The sequence below is a fragment of the Calliphora vicina genome, chromosome 1 (assembly GCF_958450345.1).
Source record: "Calliphora vicina chromosome 1, idCalVici1.1, whole genome shotgun sequence".
Classification (NCBI taxonomy): Eukaryota; Metazoa; Arthropoda; class Insecta; order Diptera; family Calliphoridae; genus Calliphora; species Calliphora vicina.
In genome coordinates, this window is record NC_088780.1 from 146,919,122 (window position 1) to 146,944,816 (window position 25,695).

Here is a 25,695-nt window from a genome sequence, read left to right on the forward strand (position 1 = left end):
AAAGTACAAAATAATGGCCACCCTAGTACACACACACTTGTATTGTATGAGTATTAAAATATCAAATCCCTAAGGTATGCAACATATATTGTTTTTTGTATTGTATTTATACTAAAATCACTGGCAAATATTTTTATTTTCCAAAACATTCAAATACAAACAAAAAACCTTAACCACACTTACTCTACCATCATATATATTATATACATATATCTAAAATATGTATTTTTTTATTTATTTAAGATTTCAACCATCAAATTAGTTGATTTGTTGCTCTTTGTATGAATTTTGTTTTTATATATTTGTATATTTTAGCTGTTGTTGTTGTATCATTTGTAAACATTAGTGCCAAAAGCTTTTAGTGAAATTGAGTAAAATTTGTTTTGGTTTTTGTTGTTGTTAAAGTCTTTGTTTGTTGGTGGTGGTGAAATTTTTGGTTGAATAAATTATTGCAATAATTTATGCGTTATTGACACATGTCAAGGTATTGACTTTCGTAAAATATTCATTAGAAAAAGATTAACTTTTTTGCATTTGCTGTGAGTTGGCAAGAGTGACATGATATTTTAATAAAAATTTAATTTAACACCCCCTTAAGGTATGCATTTGTATAGATATTTTTAAAGCGCCCTAAATGTATACTATATTTTTTCCACTAATATGAAATCTCTAAAGGACACAAACATTTTAATTACTTAAAAAGATGCCAAGCATTAATTTCAAAACGTTTAGAGAATTCGTGATTAAGATTCCTTGTTAAAATTATGAAAATTTTTCTCCTCCTAAAAGTATGCAATAATTAATGTTGAAGTTAACACAAGGACCCCCAAATTTAATATTTGTTCTTGCAAAAATAGAAAACAAAGAGCTAATGAATAACAAAAAAAAAAGAAATAGAAAATGAACTGAAACTTACCTTTATTAAACGACTCCATGGGATGTGCATGTAATTGTTGACAATCGTGAAAACGTTTTAGATGCAAACATGTTAAAGATGACGGTGAAGTAGCTGAAGGTATTGTAGTTGCTGTTGCTGAACATAATGACGTGGAGGATAATGAGGACGTTGACGACGACGATGATGACGTGGATGATGATGATGTATCCATGGGTGGTACAACAAATGCACCAGATGGCGCTGTAGACGTCGTTAGCGGAGATTGTTGCAGAGAACAAGAGGCGTGTAATGACGACGACGACATCGTTGTCGATGTCGTAGACTGTGATGTTAACGAGGAGTTTGATGTTGAGGAATCAAATTCATTATTATTTTGGTTTGTTGGCATTGTTAGTGGCGTATTAGGAACCTGTGGAAAAATTAAAAAAAAAAAACAAAAAAAAATCTAATTTTATTAATGAATATAACTCGGAGAACAAATGAAAAGACAATTAGTTATTAAGCTAAAAAGAAAGAGTTGGAAAACAGCTGCAGGTATAATGGCTAGTCTCTGTCTGTATTTTATATATTGGCAGACAGGTAAGTAGTTAAAAGAATAATTAATTATGATGCTTTGGGTGAATTGAAACTCAAAAAACTCTTTAGTGCTTTAATTAAACCATAATGGAATAATAAATTTGTGACACTAAAATTTCTGTAGAATTTAATATAGAAATTCTAATTCCAATCTGTTATTTATAAAACAAACTTAGGGAAAATGTCTTAATGCAAATTATTTCTATTTCTTAAGGTCGTTGTCATGTTCTTAACACGTTGACATTTTTCCCTTTACCACAAAAACTTCATCAGCCATGCAACACAAGATTAAATTTTGTTACTGTGACTTTCTTTCGTTCTTGCCACAAAAAGGTCGTCACGCTAGGTTGACACCAATACAAGCAACCATGGTTTCCTTGGCTGTTGTTGAAGTTGTGCATCAATGGAGTTTAATGCATTTCCTTTTTCTTTTTTCTTTTTTTGACAGCTAAACTAAAAGTTTTTCTTAGAAGGTTTAACTGAGAAATATGTAGAAAATGTTAGACATGAAATTTTTATTTTTAGATATTCCCAGGATACATTTAATTCGAAATTTAAAGTGGGCGTGGCACTTCCCTTAAAAAACAAATAGTTATTATGGAATATCTGGTGAATCTGAAGAACTATAATTGTGAATGCCTCAAAACTTGTGCGCTTCTTGATTGAAAATGGGAGTGGCATCACATTTTCGAATATCTGCAGAACTATACTTGTGACAGTCTTCAATCATGAAGTTTAAACAAAAATGGGACGGATCGGAACAAGGGCTGTGAACCCTCACATATAAAGAATAACTGGAGAACTATAGTTGTGGAAGTCTTAAAACTTTGCCCTTATTATTGTACATATATTCGCTGAAAATGGGCGGTATTATATTAGTGGGCGTGGCACTCCCTATACAATGTATTTCAAATATCTGAAGAACTATAATCGTAAAAGTATTTAAACTTTGTATGAATTAATTTCTTATCACTATACGGAGTTTTGCTGAAAATGGGCGGGATTGTATTAGTGGGCGTGGCACCTATCATAAAAATTAAATATTTATTTTCCACTATCTCGAGAATTATAATTATGAAAGTCTTCAAACGTTATATGAATCAATTTCGTATCAGTGCATGAAGTTTAACCAAAAAATGGGAGTGATCGGTACAGGAGATGAGTCATCTCCCATACAAACTAAACAGTTATTTCTTAATATCTTGAGAATAATAATTACGAGATTATTTAAACCTTGTCCAAATAGCTTTCTAATTTTACATATATTTTTTCACTCTAAACCTTTTATTTCATTACGATAATGGTAGGGAAGCACACCAAGCACATTAAGTATACTAACATCCCAAGTAGCCTAGAAGGGAATCAATTGCCACTTTCGTGTCTGCAAGCAACCTAAAGCACAAGTAGTTATTTTACCCACCAAAAGTAATCTATTGGAGAGTAGTCAAAGGAAGGAATCGGTTATTGGACTGTCTATGAGATTGATTTTTAACTGACTTTTTGAGGTCAACAAGCATTAGTTCATGTTAAAATAAATAGTTATATAGCTGAGCAAGTAACCAGTATGGTAACTTAACCTATGTAATCGGTATGTGAATCCTATGCGTTGACTACTTCGGACCAGCTATTAGACAGTCTTTTTGTAATTATTAGTCAATTGACCCCTTGCTAGAAAAAAAAACTACAATTTAAACTGAACAAGTAATTTTGTAACATCTATATAAAAATGAAATGGTCCATGTATGTAATGTCATCGCGTGAGAACGGCAGGATCGATTTGGCTGATTTTTTTTTATTCGATTCTAAATTTTCAGATGGTTTGTAAAGAAAAAAAATTCAAAAATTCCGGGTAAAAATTTTGTATTTTTTTTTTTAATCCAGTCATCTGTAACAAAAAAGCTCCCTAAAGTATGCAGTACAAATGTAGATATGAAATTTATATAAAAACAGGTAGGTATGCGGGTTGGAGAAACTTGAAGAGCTAACATTAGTAAATGCTACCGGGCGAAGCCGGGGCGGTCAACTAGTTTTATATAAAAAACATTTATTTTTTATCGATTTAGTCCATTTTAAATACCAAATTTTCTATGGACTACAAATTTATGTATCATAGAGCCATATCCCGGTAACAAATTTGTATGGATGCTGTGAGAATTCATGGAACGATACTTAATATTTTAAGCAGATTTTTTTCATTTATAATAGGAATAACGTATGAAAAATTCAATATATTTGCATTAGCGATTTGAATTTAACAGTATGTAACGGCTGCTAGCAACATTCATTATGTTTATGTACATTTCCACCAGTAGCAACATCTGCTTATCAATAATGTTTATAACACGCAGTTATTAACATTGTTTTAAAGAAACCACTGTTTTTAAAAGGTAGAAACGTAACAATATTATCTGCACTATATTTAAAGAACAGGTTGTCTAACTTTTTGGTCAATAAATCTTGTTCTGTTTAACTCAATTCAAACATTTTTGATCAACAAAGAATATTTGAGAAAAATTTAATCCCCCTTAGGTCTTTCCTGTAGGCCCCATTGTGCTTTCAACACACAGGCGGACAGACGTAGCTAGATTTTATAAAGACCCCGAATATATATTCGTCGTGGGATTACGATGAATATTTCAAACGGCAAGACAAAGTCAATGTAGCCCCCATATTTTTGGTAGTTGTTATAAAAATATACAAAATAGTTAAAAGAACTTTTTTTCGTTTTTCTGCAAAACTCGTTTAGTTTGGTTGAAATGTATATTTTGCTTTTTAAATGAAATTTAAACATATTTAATCCAAAAATAAAAAAACAAAATGAAGAAGTGGTTTTTATAAAACAGCAGCAGACGTCAAGATACACAGTAACTCAAACATTTGGACTAGCAAAATGTAGTTGAGTGGTGTTGCTGTAGAAGAAAACAAAACTGAAATGTTAAATTGCATTTAGGTCGTTTGCAGTTGCTGAAACCACTGACTGCTGCTGTTGCCATTTGTAAAATGTTTTCCAAATTTCCAAATGGTATGCGGTTTAAAATCGTGACGTGTTTCATTTCTTTCTTCTATTTCTCACTCACATTTTCCACCTTTCTTTCATTGAGTTTTATTGTTTAGAAAAACTTAAATTTGCTATTTGTATTATTTGTTGATGATGGTTGATGGTTTTGTATTTAAAAAAAGAAAGTAGGTGTCGGTTGATTGCTAGTGATTTTGTTTTATTTCAATTTCTTCCTAAACTGCAAAAGTATTTCATTCTTCTTTTTTGTGTAGTTTTAATGGCGCTGGGTGTGGAAAATGAATTGAAATTTGTTGTAGTCATTTGGTTTTTATTTTCAGCTGTGAACGAACGCTCATTTCAAGTCGTTGGTGCTTATAAACTTTTCTTTATCTTTAGAGTGAAAATCAGTAAATTTGTTTGGGTATTTATGAAAAATGTGCTGAAAAATATCAACACTTTAAACAAAACACAATGGTTTTGTTTAAATTTGACCTTTCAATGACACTTGATATACAATACAATTTTGTGGTGTTAGGGATAAATAAATGTACGTATGTTTGGTTTTGTATTAGAGTTTTAAATAAAAATGTGGAAAATGTTTAGAGGGAAAGTAGTTTTGCATAAGCAAGACCTTAAAGTGAACTTTTAGAGGGGAATATTTCATTTGGTTGCTGTTATATTTCAAATATTATTCCATACAAATGGATTAGACATCGTAAATTGTAGTAGTATTAAAATTGTTTTTTATTTATGTGAAAATAAAAATAAATGAAATAATTGCCGCTCCACATGACATTATATTTCCATAAGTTATATTAAAATATTTTTTGCAAAATTTTATCTTTAGCTAATTTATCTAAAATAAAACGTCGTAATTACATTTAAGTGCTTTGAAGTACAGAAATTTCAATAAAATTACTCGTACAATTCATTGAATTTATCCATTAATTACAAACACGTAAAACACGTTCATAAAATTTGCTAACAAATGCAACACCTTGATGACATTTTTCGCTTTACAAACAAAAAAAAAAACTAAAAAAAAGAAGGAGCTGTGTAGAGATAACATACAAGTACAACACAAAATTTTTAAGAAAATAAATTAATTTTGGCGCCAGTTATTGATAAATTTTATTGAAAACAAATTGCAATTACGTGCCAAGTTAACGCAATTATTTACAAAAGTACTTGAACTACTTGCATTGCTAAATACTATACTACAACTGTTTACAGCTCTTAAATCGGCAGATTGAAAGCAAAGATTGCTTAAACGAATTAAAACGGAAAATAAAATGTAGAAACTAAATAAATAAATAAGTTAACATAATGGAATTTAAATGAAGGAAGACAAATTTGTGTGTGTGTGTATATGCATTTTAGAAAAGTTAAGGTGACCAGTTTTTAATACTATTGGTTGCAACAATCTTGTGATAAGAACAAAGTTAAGATATTGTCGATATAAAAGGCCTGCATAAGATAGCATATTGAGCAATAATGCTACTTTATGATATGCAATGTTGTAAAGACTCAGACATAGTGTTGTGCACTGCTATGCCAACTCAAATAAAATGTCAGTTTTACTCTCAGTCTTGCAACAAAATACATGTAAATAAATGAATTTTGTTGTGCCAGCTATAAAATTTGAGAGAGAGTACATATCTTGAATATATTTTACTCTCAGTTGCGCCGCTAGTTCTACCCTATGCTAACGACCTTGATCAGAAAAGAGAGTACGTTGAATGGATTATTGAACATCAACAAGTGGTTGAAGATTTTTCGAGAAAAATCATCCTAATCGATGGCTTGACGGCTTTGTTAATCGCAAAATTTTTGAATTTGGCGTTCTGAGAATACATCCATAACGAGTCACTTTTAAATCTGGATCGGGTGCTGGAGGAATTGAATTATAATCTGTCGTTTCAGTGATCAGATTTAGCCCTATAGATCGTATGATTTAATACAATTGGATTTCTTTTTATGAGATTATTTAAATGCAAAGGTCTATGCCAACAAGCACATAACCACCCTCGAATCTATGAAATTCAGCAAAATCGTCATACAAAATTTCAACAAAGTGTGCCTTTAACTATGCCAAGTTCCATTTTACATTATTCCTTCTGCTTATAAATGATGCATTTGTAAATAATATTATTACTTAAATCTGCTATTATTTCTATTAAAAAATTCTATGGTCACCTTATTTTTATTTTATTTATCTCTTCAAATATGCAACACTCCCATTTTCGCTATAAATATTTAATGAGGAGAATCTAGCAAATATATGCATGCATATATTTGCATTTACAAAAATGTTAACATTAATTGATCAATAAAAATATAGCAAATGTTATAAATTAATTAATGATTAATGAAAATAGCAAAAACAATACAATAACAGATAGTAAACTGCTAAAACAATAATAATAATAAAATTAAATGTTTTTTAATAAATTATTTATTATTTATCAAAACAAAGTAACACATGCTAAAAATGTGTTAAAATAAATTTAATTAAAACTAACAAAATTATTGTATTAAACAAATAAACAAACAAACAGTTTGTTTATTCGTTTTCAAAAAATAATTAAATTATGATCTTAATAATAAAGCTAAAACCACATTCCATTCATTGAATATTTATTAAAGATTTTTGAGGCAGTTAAATATACTATTTCGTTCAATCTCATTTTAATGTGTGATTTTGTGTTTAATATTTGGAGTATGATTTTGGTGTCTGTATCGTGTTTAGATTAGAATCATGATGACGTGTTTTTGTGTGTTTGTACCAAAAAGATGGGAGGTATATTGAGTTTGTAATTCCGTTTGTAACATATCGAAATATTGGTAGCAGAACTAAAAAGTATATACATTAGGCCGGGTCGATTTGTCGATTAGGATCAAAAAGTAAAAAATCGTATAGTTTCTGCAATCTACGGAAAATTCTAAGAAAGTTTCCTCAAGAAACCATAGGTCTAAAATCAAATCCTATCTTGCGCATTTCGTCTTTTTTCCAATAAAATATAAAAATATAAAAATTATATTGAAATATCATTGGATAAAAGACGAAATGCGCAAGATTGGATTTGATTTTAGACCTATGGTTTCTTGGGGAAATTTTCTGAGAATTTTCCATAGAATGCGATTCTGCTATACGATTTTTCGTGAAAAAAATCGACCCACCCTAATATACATACATATATGATGTTTCCTAGTACAATTCTAAGACTATCTAGCTATCTAAACGGACGCCCATCTGTCTGTTGTTGACACATTATGGCATCGAGGAAAAGACGTATGGGGTTAAATATTTGGGGTTGATCTGAAATATTTGGACTTGAAAATGGATAAAATCGGCGAAGTAGAACCGGAGTTTTGAACCAAAATGTGAGACAACCTCCAAAAAGTTGATAATTTAAAATTTTTTTGCCATTTTCTTTAAATATATTGCAGATAATATCATGAATTTTAGCACATATTGTTCTTTTAGAACAAAAAGACAAGAACTGGTTCATAATTTCACCCAGTCCCTATACTAATGTCTTCCCCAAATATGGCTCCATGGTACAAAAATGCCTATAAAATAGCAGTAGCAATATAAAGAAAACACAAAACGACAATATGTTTCGATCGATCCATATTTGACTATAGCCCCCATATATAGTGCACTTCCTAAAATCACTTAAAAACTAAATCTCTTTAAAAAATCTTATAAAAAGTTTAAAATGGTTCTATTAAATTCTATAGAACTCTAGAATTTGTTCAGTGAGTACAAATTTCATTTAAATCGAAACAAAATTAAAAAAAATATTAAACCAATAAAATCGATGTGGTCACCCGGGTGGGTATTGGTAAAGCGAAGGTTAATAAAGATCGGTCCATAGGTGGTCATCGCTTCCATCATCGTCTACATAAATATTTTACAAATATCGATGTCGAACCACAATCTACACAGATCAGTTGTATTCAAAAATCATATTCAGCCCAATTATGAAAAAACATTCCCTCGGGAGCTTTTTCCCTTTTCGTTTTTTTAACATTTTACAATTTGAATAGGAAAAATTAGAAAAGGGAAAAAATTCCTGGGGAATTATTTTTTCATAATTGAGCCGATTCTTACGAAATAGTATTTGAATTCAAATATAATGGTTTTAATGCATGATTTAAAGTTGCATCATGTTTCTCAACCTTTCTATTTCTGGAGGCTTCTAATTGTGGACAATGCTGTTTACCAGCCGATTAACAGCAGTTAACATAACTGTGGACATTATTAACATAGCTGTGGAACATACAACATTGAATAAAAGCTTTTAGTTAATCATGGTAGAAGTATAACTTTCAGGATGCTACTAGAAGGAAGATGACGCTGTGTATAAATAGTGGCAGCGGTTGCAGCGCTATTAGAAGTAACATCAACTGTATTACCAGTGTATACTTGTACATTATAAAGTGTGGTTTTAAAGTGTGTAATAAAAGTATGTACATTAAAAGGAAGTAACTGTTTAAATTGTTGCGTAAATTTGAATAAAGAGTTGTTACAATTTTTAACCTACTAAACTACTTTTATTTGTAACCAAAAGTATCCGGTTTATTTAAAGGAAATATACCACCGTTTTTAAAAGGTAAAAATGTAACAATATAATTGAATTTTGTGAAGATTAGACTATAACTTTCCATAGCCCTCATAAAATACACATACGCAGATACCAGCTCACAAAAATTTTAAGACATTCGCCATTTATATATAAAACTTACAACAATTAGTGCCCATATTATATTGGTGTTGGGTATATAAGATTCGGCACAGCCGAATTTTTTGCTAAGTATATTTTGGACACATTTGTTATAGTAATTTTAATACAAGGTCATTCCTATAGAGCCATGATACATTAATACATATTGGTATTTTTAGTTGTCAATAAAAACTACATATAGACACACATAAATACATAAATATTTATTTATTAACTAATGAATGTGTATTCGAACGTGACCAAAATGTACATTAGGTCAATAAAAGCAAAAGCTAAACAAAATATCAAATAATAATACAAGTAAAAAGTTGTCTTATTAGATTGTTGACCATATGTGTTGTCCGTGTTTTTGGAATTTAATTATGTTTGTTTGTTTTATTTAGATTTTGTGTAAATTTATTATCTTAATTTGATCAATATATGCATGTTTATGTAAATTTTTATAGAAATGAGAGATAAAACAAATAGTTTATTTATAATTAAGTAGTTTAAAATATATAAAGCGGTACCTTAGATATACAAAATTAGTTAATTAAAGTATATCAACAAAAATGTTATTATATAGTGAAGCAAAATTAAGCATCCCCTGAATATCCTTACTAATATCTTTCAATATTTATCTTTAAAATCATCAACAGCAACTACTGCTCAGACACACCATCACATCACATTTGCAGCTATTGCATTTGCTGTTGCTGTTGCTACTTTAGCAGTTTTTAAGGATCTCTTTTACATTTATATCTCCACAGCCGTTAGGTTTCCCATATACTAGTAATTTTAGTCTTATGATTTATTACATTTTGACGTCACTTTAACTACACTTTACATACTTCCAACATACGCAATTACAACACAACTTCGCCTTAGAAGTTTCCAAAGAAAGGGTTTCTTTTATCACTATCTTGCACACAATGCCTTCTCTTTGTTTCTTTCAGCTGTTGTTGTTTGTTTTTTTTTGTGTTATCGGTGGGGAAGTGGTGCCTTTAACTACTTAAAACACACACACAGTAAATTTTGCGGTCTTTATTGTAATTTAGCATTTTTAAAAGAGTTACTACTAAAAGATTTATGGCTTGAGTTTCTGTGGAAATAATGCCGTAAAGTAGCAAGCAGCCTTGTTCTAGTGTCATTGTAAAATTGTTTTAAAAACTAATGAATTTAATTAATGTACTAATAAAATGTTGCGGAACGTTAAGAGTGAACGTAAGCGGAGATAGCTTTCTTGATACATGTTAATGTCGTTATAGGCGTTTCATTGAAATGAGCTGGGAAAGTTTAATTTTTTTTGGGGGTTAAAGTTAGAACAAAGTAAATTTGGTTTCTTGTATATTAAGATTTTTCTTACTTCAATATTGTGTTATATCTTTAGTGAAATTTGAAGTAAAACTTCTGTAACTTTAGAATGAACAATAATGAAAATAATTGAGTTACACCCTGCCTAAAGAAGATGCTAAAAGTCATATAAAATCGTTTGACCGAAACTGCAGATATTTCAAGACAAAATTAATGTTTATGCCAATTTTATTTCACTATCTTCTATTCGGATTGTAACCGGATTGTCATTTATGTAAATACTTATTGCTGCCACTTATTGCTCAGCAATTTTGGCTGAAGGTCCCGAAATATCATGCGATTTTTTTGTTCCAATGAAGTCAATGCATGGGAATACACACAAAGATTACCTGGAGTCCAAACCTAACTAGTAGTTGTTTTAACGTGTACTTACTTGGCGGGAGCCTAGATAATGTTTACAACAACCATGTTTTTTTTGGTGTGTAAAGATACTAAAGTGGCAACTGACTTCATACTAGATAAGGCACGGATCCAGGTCAACCTTTGCGGTGGAAAAATAAAGAAAATTTATTTTACATTTCTCTTTCTACCGTTTTATACCATTCAACATGAGTGGCAAGGGTATATATTAGGCTATTCGAATTATTCGATTTTTCTCTTGTTTGAATAAAACGAATAATTAGCCTAAGAGATTTTAACTTGTTCGAATAAATCGATCACACGTTTAAAATTAATCGAATTATTCGAATAATTTAAATTTTTTTAAAAAAGTAAAGAATTAATTTTTGATGTCGGTTTTTTAATATTTTATTGTTAAAGAAAAACAAAAAAATAAAGTTAAAGTTAACAATTCAAGTATTCATAAAGTTAAAAAACATTCAAAAACAAAGTCCATCATTAAATTTTAAGAAATATTAAGAACTTGTTATGTCGTTCATTAATTCGGGTTTTAAATTGAGTAACTAATTCTTTAGTAAATTAATTATTCACTATTTCTAAATTATTTATAACAAATTGTATTATACATCAAGCTCTATCAACGTTGCCGAATCTTTGCTTAATAAAGTGGTCATGGGGAATTACACAATAAAGGCAATCAGCCCAAAGTTTGATATCATTGTCAGTGAACGTGGCTAATTTGAAGTCAGGCAGTGCATAATTGACGCATTTACAAATATGTAAAAAGTTTATTACCATGGTAGACAAAGATGTTCAACGATGTTCAAAATCATGTATAAGACGAACTCCATGCTTTTCTTGCAACAAAACGTTAGTTTGCAATATTTGTGTTTATCATTCGATTTATTAAATATTTTGCAACACTTACGTACGCGGTTAATAACATCATTTGTATACATATATTTTAAGATCATGGTCTTCATCTATATCAATGTAATCATTATAAATATCATCCTCAATATCACTTTCGACGACCGTTTCAAAATCACATTCAACTCCACTTTAATCTAAGTTTATATTTTGATTATTAATTGCGATTCTTCTAATATTTCGCCAGCTAAATAACAAATATTTTAGTCCGTACCTTTTATTTTCACTGGTTCAAGTCCTAAGTTAAACAATTTGAAAGATTTGTTTTTAGAATTGTAACTTCTTATAGTAATATTTATATATTTATAGAAGGAGCTATCGGAACACTCATCTACAGTGATCGAAAGTCCCTTTGTCTTTAATTATTTCTCGATTTTCAGAAACAATACAATTTTTGTGAGTCATTATTACTTTTTTAAATTTGAAATTATGAAAACTTTTAAGCAATTTAATAAATTTAAAAGTATATGAACATTTATTCGTTTTATTCGATTATTCTACATAAAATTGTTCGAATTATTCGTTATTCGAAAATGGCCGTTTTTAAATTGTTCGAATAATTATTCGTAAGAAATTATTCGATTAAGCGAATGATCATTAGTCGAATGGATACCCTAGTACATATGCTTGTCTTTCCGTTTGTAATTTTGTAAATTTTTTCGTATGCGACCCCATAAAGTATATTCTGGATCTTTATAGATAGCGAAGTCGATATAGCCATGCCCGTCTGATTGTGTGTTGAAATCAACTTTCCGTAGCCCCCAAAATAACTTACATACATGATTCATACATCAATATATCCGCTATTGACCCGGTTCATAAATGGCTGAAATATAAGGACGTCCTTGATTTTTTACCTATTTTGAATTACTAAGTCATTAATATGGACAATATGGATATCTCATGATAGATATTTCAAAGAGCTTTGCAACGACTTATATAAGCCATAGTAAGTCGACATACAATGGGTCAAAATCGGGAAAAATATTTTTTAACCCCAATTTGTTTTTACAAAAAAAAAAAAATGTTTTGTTTTATAAATTTAAAAAACAAAATTTGTTTAAATATTGGAAAAAAATATTTTTCGGCATAAATTTTTTTTCACTAAAAAATTAAAAAAAAAATTAATCAAAAATTTGTTTACCTAAAAGTAAAGTATAATTTGGTGAAGGGTATATAAGATTCGGCATAGCTCCCTTACTTTTCGGTTTTTTTGGGGAAATTTCCATTTTTTCCACCTTCACAGATAAAGTAAACAATTGACTCCTCTTTGCACTACAAGGAAAGAACTATGTTATCATGTAACGCTATCAAGCGCCAGTAATAGTCACTGCTTGACTAGCCTCATTTTCAAAAAAGTAGGTTCTGGTGATGCTTGCAAACAAAAATCCACACAAAAAAACCGACACGTTTTGAATGCATTTGTTATTCGACAATCACATATGGGATCTCTGCAACCCAAATGTGGAAATTTTAACTATTAACAAAGATATCAAGGAACATCAGGATTGTGACCGTCAAATTATCATTATTTTTGAAATATTGTTTAAAAAAGAAAACTCATTGTTCTCTAACCCTAAAGTTTCCGCAAAAATGGCAACAAATTCAAGTCTGGTATGAATTTTTAGGACATCAAATAAAATCAATATTTTTAAAATTTCTCCAAAATCATTATATTTTTGAATACTAACTGAAATAACCCTTAAAGATATGCACCAAAATTCATAAACAGTAAACCCTACGTGTATGCTTTATTTTTTAAAGCATACACAATTAAATTTACAACAAATAAATTATAAAAAAAAATATGAATCCTCTGTAAAATAATAAAATAATACAGCGTAAAAATTGTAGATTTATGTTGGGTAACAATAAAAAATTATGAGGCTAATATTTTTTAAGCAGACATTTTGCCAATTTCCTATTTTATAACAGCAGCTTAAGTTTTGTCAATGATTTGCTAAAATCATCTAATAAAGAACATTAAATAAAGTGTCATAATATTTTAAAAAAATCTTGATACGAAGGAACAGTTCCACATAACTGAAAAATCTAGCATAATTTTCTTGCTTTATCAGGGATTTGTAGATTCTGTTTTATAAACACAGTATTTGTCTATATGGATTTATCTAATTTTTCTTTAAATAAATGTTCATAATTATTATTTATCATTTCTTGTCCTAAATCTTTCAACTAAATTTTAGGTGAAGTGGATTTCAAATTCGTTGCTAATTGTTCACCATTGTTTGCAAGTACTTGTTGTAGTAATTACCTCAAATTTTACACTCGTCTGGGCTGATGCTAGAGGATTTTTTTATTATATATTTTAAGCTAAACCAGGTGTTTTATTGTGCTCCGTATTGTATTGTTATATTTCAGCTCCAACATATAACAATAAATAAAAAAAATATTTAAAAAAAATATATGTTTTATGTACTAAATTTTTCATATTTATGTGTTCTTGTATGTATTTTTATATAAAATTCATGCAACACACATATTACCACCCATTAACAAGTAACATAAGTGCTGAAACTCGCAGCTTATGCATGGCAGCATAATAAATACGAGTACCCATGTACAGAGCAGGAGTGACATTAACAATTATAGCAAGATTTCAAAAAAATTTTAAATAAAATTAAAACTAGCTAATAACTAATCAATTACGTATTATATAGAATTAACTTTTTCTATTTAAAGAAAAAATTATCTTCCACAAACTTTGTATATTAGTTTATTTAATAATTTGCTATTATTTTACTCACAACTATGTGCTCTGCACAATACAGTCGGAGTACTTTACATTGTTTTTATACCAGCACTTATTTCTTGTTTTTCTTTTTATTTTTATAAATATATGAATTATATCTAGGATTTAATTAGATTTATATATATCCCAAATAAAAGTAAAAAACCATTCTTTAATATTTAATTGTTAGAAAGTTAAAAAGCGTTTAATTGGGTTGCAAAAAGCTAAAACGCAGAGATTTGTTTAAAGTTAATATGTATACATCATATGCATGACATACTAGTATGTATTTAAATCATTCCAGGCAAAAAGTTTTAAAGAAAAATGGAGAATATAAGTGATGGAGTCAGAAAACGTTGATTATTATTATAAATTTTTCATTCATCCTGACAGTGTATGAATTCCTAGCCAAAAGACCTGCTCATCCTTTGAGGCCAAAAACTTATCAAGCCAATATCGGATACTCTGTTCCAAAGTGAAACGTATCCCAGAGAAAGCGATTTAAACAAATAGTATACGACGGGCCAAGGTCTGGACTATAAAGCGGGTGAGTCAAAACTCCCAAACCACTTAATAAATCCATATTTCATCGCAAGTAAGGATTAGGTGCAAAAATTATTTCCTTTTATAGCGTTCATGCATCAATCGTCTTTCAAGGTCTCTCAGCTTCAATTCTTATGGTACCCAATTTCTCAGCTTTTGGATGAATCGTGAAGAGTTTAACGCATCTTTCGATATTTTTAAAAAAATTTCACTTAAGTCTTATCTGTTGCACTTAAAAATATTCATCTAAGACCCCACAATCTTGAAGAAACTGTAGGTTATGTGCTCTTTGTAATGCTAAAAGTCCCTTGCTAGACAAAGCTGTAGTAATTTCGGGAGTTTAATTATATTTATAGGACGGACTAGCTTCTTTATTCACCACTTCTTTGTACAACAAGTTATATAGCTAGTTAAGTAACTAATCTAAGCGCAACATATTATGATAAGATTTATGATTCATAAATGATCATATTATGATCATTGTTGGTACCATAAAATATCATGTTATGGCCAAATATAGTCGTAATATCATAGTCATATATAATCATAGCATGTTCTGAAGTAATCATATTATGATCAAAGCAATCATAGTATGACCCAAAGTAACCAAATTATAATCCTAAGTAATCATATCACTAAAAGTTATTTTTGGGAATACAAAATAATATGCAAATTTCTCAATTAAAATGTTATTGATAAATTCACAGAATTTTATTGTTATTCGCTTTAGGAAAGCTAAAGATATCATACAAATAAAACTATAGAGCGATTGATTGATAGATCATTGCTTACACAATCACCAATAACTCAGGACAACAAAATCGAAAAAATTTTAGAGTCTTTTTAAACCACTACACAATTTTGATGTATTGCGGTTCCAGTAGTACAAATATGTTCCAAATTTTAAAAAATAATTGAGAAGGTTTTTCTTTTAAAATTTTGTTTTGTAAAATTGTGAATCTTTTTAGACGTTTCACCACATAATTTATGATAACTCAAAAAGGGTTAGTCTGACATTATTAAAATAAACTTAAAAAAGTTTAAATTTATATAACCTTTAATCCGTTTATATATTGCGTTTTAATCGACTCAGTAGTTTCGAAATTATATTAACAAATTGAAGCAAAAAATATAATTTTTACGTGAATATAGCAAATTTTTGTGTTTTAAAAAACTCATGAAAAATCGAAAATGGCAAATCCATATATAATGGCAATTAAATGCTATATCGGTCATAAAAAGCGATTGATTCTTTTCGAATTTATTCACAATTAAGTGAATTCACTAATTTTCACAAAATTTTACTTTTTTTCTTGATATACACAAAGTTGAGTAGTTAATGTTCTTCTTTGATTGAATGATTTTTGAAAATATTTTCCCCATGCTATGTACAAATTTTCACATATATTGCGTTTCAATCGGCTCAGTATTTTCGGAATAATAATAACAAATTGAAGGAAAAAATATATTTTTTACGTGAAAATAGCAAATTTTTTTGTTTTAAAAAAATCATGAAAAATCGAAAACGGCAGAAATTGTTCAGAATTATTAAAATAAAAATCGATGGATTATTTACGAATTTATTCACAATTAAGTGAGTGTAAATTTTACATGTGTTTTGTTATTGTAAACTTAGCATTTAATGGTAATTTGTAAGTTCAAATGCTAGTAAATAATATAATATGTTTGCGAATTTATCATTCTTTAGTTGTTTTACAAATAATTATGTTTCAGTGAACCATACTCAAATAGCTATATAATTGCAATGAGCATAAAAATGTTTACAGTAACTAAAATATTTAAATTCGAGTGTGCCGAATCTTATATAGCCTTCACCAAATTACACTCTAAAACAAAAATTTTAAATATTTTTAGGCAACCAAAAATTTTTTTTTTTTAATTTTTTTTCAAAATTGTTTTTTTTTAATTTTTTTCAATTTTGTTTTTTTTTAAATTTACTGGTGAAAAAAATTTATGACAAACAATTTTTTTTTTTTTTGGGAAAAAAAAATTCGAGTTGAAAAATATTTTTCCCGATTTTTACCCATTGTAGGATACTACTATGTCGTTATATACGTCATTGCAAAAGTCTTCAATCATTAGATATCCACATTGTCTATATTAATGACTTTAATATAGATAATATGGATTTTCTCGATTTTAAATAGCAACCGAACCGGGACTAATGCGGATATATTGATATATAAATGTAAGTTATTTGGGAGCTAAGGAAAATTGATTTCAACATACAGACAGACAGACGAACATGGCTATATCGTATCCGCTATTACAAACGGAATGACTTATATATACCCTTGCCGGTCATGGTGAAGGGTATACAAACTTTTATATTTGTTTTTTTTTCTCTGCGTGTGTTAGGTAGCTAATAGTATAACTGACTCCAAGTAACTGGTACGTAAATTCCCATATTTTCACTACTTTGTAACATCTACTAGGCAGTCTCTTTGTAATCGTTGTAAGGTTAATAAATAGTCATGCTGCTAATTCTGTAACACGATGATCCTAAATGATAGATAAAATTATACAAATATATATTTAACACGACGCGCCCTTTGTGGCTGTTGAGATATATTAAATATAGTGAATTGCAAAGTTTCAACTGTTTACTCTATAGATTACCTGCTGGAATAAAAGTGGTAATCAACTCTATACTACATCTTTTGGGATGCGTAAAGCAGGTAATTGACTTATATTGCCGAAAAACAAACAATTAACCATTGTGAATGTTTTTCTATTTATATTTTTATTTAAATAGCAGTAAATATTTTGCAATCTTCCAATTATTAAAACTGTTTTTTGTTAAACAAGAGTAAACTCACTTTACCACTCAAAAATTTTAAACTATTTCAATCAATAAATCAAATTGAAATTAAAATATTTCGCCATCAGTAGAAGACAATTTAATAAATAAAAAATCCATTAATCTTGATCGAAATCAATATTTCTACAAGAATTAAATAAAATAATTTTATTAAAAAAATCAATAAATTTTTGCTGCAAAAAATTGCTGTTAAAGCCGTTATTATATTTTGGAATTAGTAACAAGATTTTTTGTCTGTTAGATACCCCACTGTTATGATTTTATGCACTCTACAGCGGTGAAGGTTGTAATATCAATTTTGTTATAAAATTTGCAACAAACAATAATGAAATAATATTCCTAGAAAGATATATTTTCTAAAATAGCCAAATCAAAGCATATAAATGATTGCGATGTGCAGTGTATATCACCATGATTCAATTGTATACACCCAGAGTAAAAACATAGTTGTACATGTTTACTGTAACCATTTCAATATTTTTACAGGTCTTCTAACAATAATATTGCAAAGCTAAGATTCACATGATTGTCGCAATCATATACATATATGATTGTAGTAATAACATAAATGACGAATCATTATATCATAATCTGTTTTTCTCAGTTTATTTTATCCATAAACCGCGAACAAAATAATATGGTAAATCCTTCATCATAAAAATGGTTACCACAAACATATAATTATCTACTGCAATCATATATATGATTACTTCAATCATGTGAATCGTAATTTTACCATATTATGGTTAACATAATCATATAAATAATTACAGTGATTACAGGATAATATTGTTAAAAAATTTGTAGAAATTCTCTGTGAGTACCTACAATGTTTTCTATGTATTAATATGTCATACATATCAATTTAAAGCAGTTCTAGTTAGTCTTTACCCATTTACATGTCTTATGCTGAAATTACAAAGAGAAAACTCCGCATTAGAAAAGGAAACGTAGTGACAATTGAGTCTCCAATAGACATTAAAGTGCCTACACCTTAGATTACTTGGAGACACAACAACGCAATTGACACGAAATTACTTTCAATATCAGTTTAAATGGAGAAACTTTAACATAACCTCAATTTAAGGTCGGTCTTGGCCAATAGTAGCAAATAAAAAAAAAAAAATTCTCTGCATGCTAACATAACATTCTGCCTGATTTTTATACGAATAAAAAACCAACTTGTGTTGTAAACCACTTGATGACCCCTCAAACAAATGTGGTTAGAAACAAGAACAAAAATTGTAATAAAATAGAATTAACTTTATGCGTTCTTAACCAAGTTAAACAAAACCTAAACATGGTTTTGGCATGGCAAAATGCCATGCCAGAGCAAAAAGATAAAAATAAAACAACATTTAAACACTTTAACAGGATAAGTAAATGCATTTTAAATAAAAACGGCTGCAAATATGCTACAGAAATCTATATATATATAAATGAAATGGTCCATGTATGTAATGTCATCACGTGAGAACGGCTGGAGCGATTTGGCTGATTTTTTTTTATTCGATTCGAAATTTTCAGGAGATGGATTGTAAAGCATAAAAATTAAAAAATTCCGGGTAAAAGTCGGAATTAATTTTTTTGAGTCCAGTCAACAGTAATAAAAAAGCTCCCTAAATTATGCAGTTCAAATTTAGATATTTTATTTGCAAATAAATAAGAACAGGCTGGTGTGCGTGGGTTGGAGAAACTTGAAGAACTAACATTAGTAATTGCTACCGGGCGGTCAACTAGTATATAAATAAAAAAGTTTAACTTTAGCCCTACTCCCATAACGTGCAGTATTTGTGTTAGTAATTTTAACTTCTGCTATATTTCTTTACATTTTTTTTTTGTAGCAAACATATTTTTATATGACTTTGGCGTTTTATTCAGTTTTGTTTAACAAACTTAAAATGCGATTCAATAATAAAGTTGAAAAGTTTAAAGCCATGTCCTTATAAAACTACATACAACAAAAACAAACAATAAGGTGCACGCGTTTGTGGCAGGAAAATATGGAAAGCAATAAAACGCAGTAAAATATTCAGCCAAATTGCAGCATTAAACAACAGACTTCTGTTGCTGGTACTTTTACTACTGCTATAACTTCGACTAGAATCTACAAAATAGTTGTTGTATTGTTTGCTACCAAACTTGCCACATAACTTTTTTTTATAGGTGTTTGTATATGGTGTGTTCATGTATGTATGTCTGCTATCTAAGAGTTTTTAGGGAGTCAGTTAAATGTACAAATAAACGATGTTGCTACTTGTTGTTGAACAACCAAAAAACAATACAACATGTACGAATATGTTTTTTATGGTGTTGAGCTGCTTTGTATTGTGCTGTTGCTACAGATCATACGTTTAGTGTTCTTTTTGAACAGTGTATTTTCTCTTTAGCAAATTATTCAAATTTTTGTAGTTTTAAAACTAAAAATATGTAAAAATAAGAACAAAACAAGAGTACCAGGCGCAACATATGCATTTGTAGAATTAAAGTAGTAAGAGATTATGAAGTAGATGTAGAAAAACTTTTTTTTTATTGTATTTGTTGTAATTTAAGTGCTACTGGGGATTCTTTATTTAAATATACTTAGTATGTACACGCAGAGAAAAAATATAGTTGGGCATGGTTACTGTAACCATTTCAATATTGTTACAAGTTTTTTAACTATATTATAGTCACAGTAACCATTTACATGATTGTGGTATCCATAATATGGTTAACTTACGATTCACATGATTGTCTCAACCATATATATGGTTACAGTAAACATATATATGTTTGTGACAACCATTTATATGATGAAGGACTTATCATATTATGGTGCTCTCGGCTTAAGGCTTATCATAATCTGAGAACAACATATTATGATAAAATGATTCATCATAAATATGGTTGCCACAAACATATATATGTTTACTGTAACCATATATATGGTTGATACAATCATGTGAATCGTAAATTAACCATATTATGGTTACCACAATCATGTAAATGGTTACTGTGACTATAATATAGTTAAAAAACTTGTAACAATATTGAAATGGTTACAGTAACCATGCCCAACTATATTTTTTCTCTGCGTGTAGTGCTGCTATATTTTTCGTAAACTTTCAAAATATTGAAAGTGTCTCTAAAACGTGAACAAGTGAAAGTTTAAATACAATTAGTAATTATTAATTATATAGTTGCAGAATGTCTGACTAGATACTTTTAATGCTCAGGTGGATTCGTTTTTATTGAATAATTCTTAAATTTTCAGATGGTCCTTCGGAAGTAAACTCTGTCAGACATTTTAAACGTTCAGAGTTTTTGAGTTTGCACAAATACAAAACGACTGATATGTATATTCGGTAAATTGACGCCCGAAATTGTAATTTGATAGGATTAGTATTAGTATTCGGTAAAATATTGTTTGAAATTTGAGTTTAAATTATGTTTACTGAAAACCGTAGTGTTTATCAAGTGTATACAAAAGCTTAAGGGAACTCCATACAACATACGAATTACAACATCAGCTGTGAATTACCATACCACGTTACACTGCCCAAACAGTTCTGTGTCCGATAAGTCAGACAGTTAAACACATCCGATTTTATGAATATCATAAATTTCTAGCACAAGAAGTGATCAATACTCTCCTTCTGATATCACCGCAGCTCTCATAAATTTACAAATATAAGTTGATTAACAATTCTTTATCCTTTGTATATCCGCTGGTCTCATAAACGGGAGACAATTTCCAATTATAACGGAAAGAAGTACATAAACCAGTGCTTCCATGTCACCAAAAATAATGAACTCTGTTCATATGTGGACGCTATATCCTCTAAATATTTCAGTTCATCGTCTAAGTCTACAAGAGAGTATATCCCGTAAACCAAATTTTTAGAATCTGATGCCTGATAGCTTGTCAGCCCTGGCATTCCCTTTATGTCTTAGATCCCTGGGTCGCAAAATTTGCTCAGTAATCTTGTTGAGAGAGGGCGACATTCAAACCCAGCCCATCGGCAATTTCTTTAATATCTGGATGTATACTGCAATAATCCGATTCAAATTGACATACAAGTCTCTAGTATGCTGAACTGCAACATGTAGGAAATACTTTTTAATACAACAGCTCTATACTGTAACAGAATTACTTGTATATTGATTACATTTCGAAGCTCAATATTGTTCTATAAACTTTCATTTAATGGCTGCAGTATAACAAGAATAACTGGAAATCTAGGACGAAAGCACACATTTTAAGTTTGCAGTTTTTTTCCTCAAAACAAACAAGAATATCTGCATCTGGGTACAGATGTCGGACGTATAGATAAACAAGGCTTATGAACTTTCTGTCCCCATTCTTGAACGAAGCAAGGAGGCGCAAAAATCTTAATCATCCTGAACTAAACCTCTAAAGAACTTAGATGAGATGTTCAAACTTTGAATTGCGCATCGAAGGGAATGGAGTAAATTACTTGGTAAAGGTATATTTCTCCACAATACTCACAGAAGTTAAAAAAATAACATTGCCTCTGGGATCTTTTATGTGGAAATCGGAACAAAATCATAATTCCGTCTATCAGCAAAAGCTTGTCTGAGATCAAAACCATAATTGAAATGCGTGGTGCTCTTCTTTCAAGTTGCTATACTCTACATGACAAGGACATTGGTGAGGTATCTGTCGACAGTTAGTCAGCACGGCTATTACTCGAATCTTACACTACTTCGTCTAATTTGGTCAGTCAGTGTAAGAAAGATCAGTCCAGGCTAGATCGTCCATCAATTTTGGTTACAACATATAGAGATTTATATTGTAATTAGCAGACGGAAAAACTAGTCAGAATTAGATTTCATCTTCTCTGCGAATTTTTACCTCTTTATGTAACAAAACTTACATTAATAGACGAAAATATATTCGACAAACTATCTGAAGTATACGGAAATATGCTATGTTGTCGTATTATACATATCGCACACCCAGTTCAAAAGTGACACAACTCAAAATACATTTTTCGGGTTTATACCCTTCATCTATGCACAATACACTTGTTTATCTATATAAAAAATATCAGTGTATTCTTTTGGTGTTAACTGTTTCAATTGGTATATAATTTTTTGAGATTTCTGAATTTAAATTTTGAGTTGTGTCACTTTTGAACTGGGTGTGCGATATATACATCAATGGGTATTTTTGTATTGATCTAGCACTACGAATATGGTATTTTCAAAACGAAATCATACATATTCTAATAATAGTTTGCGTAAACCAACAAGCCTTGATCGACTAAACATTCATAATATTCAATATTGGGATTCTTAGTATAGTGCGAAGGAATCTACTGAATCTACTAATCAAGGTCATTATCTGTACCGATAAACCTATGAGTAAATAATGTATTGCGAAACAGTTTTTGGCGAAAACATAACCCGATATACATAATACTGGATACTAATAATATAAGTAATTCATAGAATGTATAAGTAATTCATATAAGTAGTTATAGTTAGATACGTTCAGTGAATGTAAGTTTAGGGTATCTCTGATAAATATACCACAGGTCTAGATTATTATTAGATCTAGATTTTTTCAGAATATATACAATTTGTCCATAACTTTCGTCATATGACCATCTTTTAAGGTAACAATTATAGAATTTCCGTTTTTTATTTAAGTGTGTACAAAATGAAACCATAAATCCCCATGAAATAATCGTTACATACTACATGTCAGTTATTCTTAGTTTTTTGGCGGTGTCATATGCCAGTATTGTTGTCGGTTTAAGTTGCATATTGAAAGAATATGTATGAATATTTGTAGTTTAGCTGGCACTTTGCAACAATACAATATTCTATGGTTGGCTGCATTTTAGAGTTGTAAATATTTCTGTTGATGTTGCAAGTCGGGAAATGACTTTATAACTTTTTTTAAAACAATTTTACTACTTATTTTTACTTACATCTGCCACAGTTTTCATTTGAAATCATTTAAATAAGAGATTTTCATTTACTATGCCAATTTTATTGTTGCTAAGCTGCTGATGTTCCAAATGCAATGATTATATTTAAACAAGTAAGTAGTATGCAGTATAAATTTTATGATTTCTGTAGTAATTTGTTTTAGTTTTTTTTTTTTTATTTTGCGTTATCCATGGTTTTTTAAACTTTCAACTTTTTGATGTTTGTTATTGCAACAAAAGTGTAAGTTTTATGTTTTGGCTGTTACTTTTACTATTGTTAGAGTTGTGGTTATTGCTGTTGTTGCATGAGAATTAACATTTATGTACATATTAAGTTGATTCGTATTCATGTATACAAATAATTCAATTTGTTGCTAAAATTTATTTAGACTATAGTTTGCAAAAAAAACTGTGTAGTTTAGTTTCCAACCAAAAATGTAGGGGGATCAAATAGCCTTATAAAAAAGTTAGTTAGTTGTATAAGTTATGGGTTTTTATGATTTCGTTTTAATTACATTTCCAAGAAAATTTAATTAATGCCAGATATTAAGTGTAATTTATTTTTCTGAGAAATTTGTTAAAATAAATATGTGTAGGATTAATAGTGTTTATGGAAATTTATAGTGAAAATTATTTCTAAATGCTTTAATAACTTAAAAACTTAAACTAGTTAACTAGTTTATTGGTCTTAAATGTAGTCATATATAAAATTTAAATAAAATTACAATCTTAAGCTACTTTAGAATAAAGCAGATTTAAAATTGTGGAAATAAAAGTAGGAAAAAATTTATTGATGAAAATCATATTTTGAAAGAAACTGTTAAAAGCTCAATATAATGAGAATAAAGAGATCATTGGAAACATGAACCGTGTTTATTGTATAATTGGGAAATTTTCCCAGCACTTGAATTCAAAAAATATTATCGTTTGAAAACAGACTGCTTTGGCATCCAGATTAATCGAGGTTGTCATAGAATCCAATCATTGTCGGAATCGGTTTTGAAAACGACAAAAAAGGTACATTTGTCTTATGAAATCCAATGTAATTTTTTCTTTAATCGATAAAGAATTTAATTCTAAATCGAATATAAAACCGATAACTTTCGATTTCACGAGACCAATGTACTTTGTCTGTCATTTTCAAAACCGATTCCGACAATGGAATCCAATCACCGATTCCGACAATGGAATCCAATCTTTATCGATTAACAACCCCGAATATTAATGTTACCAATTTTTTTGTTGAGATTTTTTGGAAGTAAATACAGTTTATATTAGGTCATCTATTACAATGAGCGTGATGGATTCAGGATATACAAATCTTCTGGGTAACGAGAAAGCTAACTAACTTGCGAGGAAAGATGAAAGTCTTCCACTAGATAATGCAGAAACCGACGCTCCTTAATTTTGTAAAATGTATAAGGCAGGAGTCCAAGTTGAAATGGATAAAAGAGTCTGAGTGCATTTATTTACAAACAAAATACTTATGGGATGAAACAAATGTCAAAGACAGTACGAAACTGTATGAAATGGATAAAAGGCTACTAAGGATGATTATTAATTTTAGTACAGGTAATATGAGATTAGGAATAATTGAGGATAATACCTGTAGATGGATTTAAAGATAGAATCAATACATAGAATGGTAGGAGAGAGAAATATCAATGAAAAAAATTAAACAAATTTAAACTCTTTGGTGTATGACTTAAAGTGGGGGATTTTTTTCCCCAATTTTTAGATTTTATTTTGAAACATTTGTATTGGCCATTGTTAG

At 29.3% G+C, this 25,695-nt stretch overlaps 1 protein-coding gene across 2 annotated transcripts in view; it reads right to left on the reverse strand.

The window, feature by feature from the left end:
* sba (six-banded) overlaps positions 1-25,695 on the reverse strand; it is a 479,153-nt gene that overhangs the window by 148,795 nt on the left and 304,663 nt on the right. For both annotated transcript variants that reach the window (XM_065516094.1, XM_065516093.1), the window contains exon 4: positions 917-1,307. In XM_065516094.1, coding sequence (XP_065372166.1) covers positions 917-1,307 — 391 coding nt within the window. The remainder of the gene's footprint in view (positions 1-916; positions 1,308-25,695) is intronic.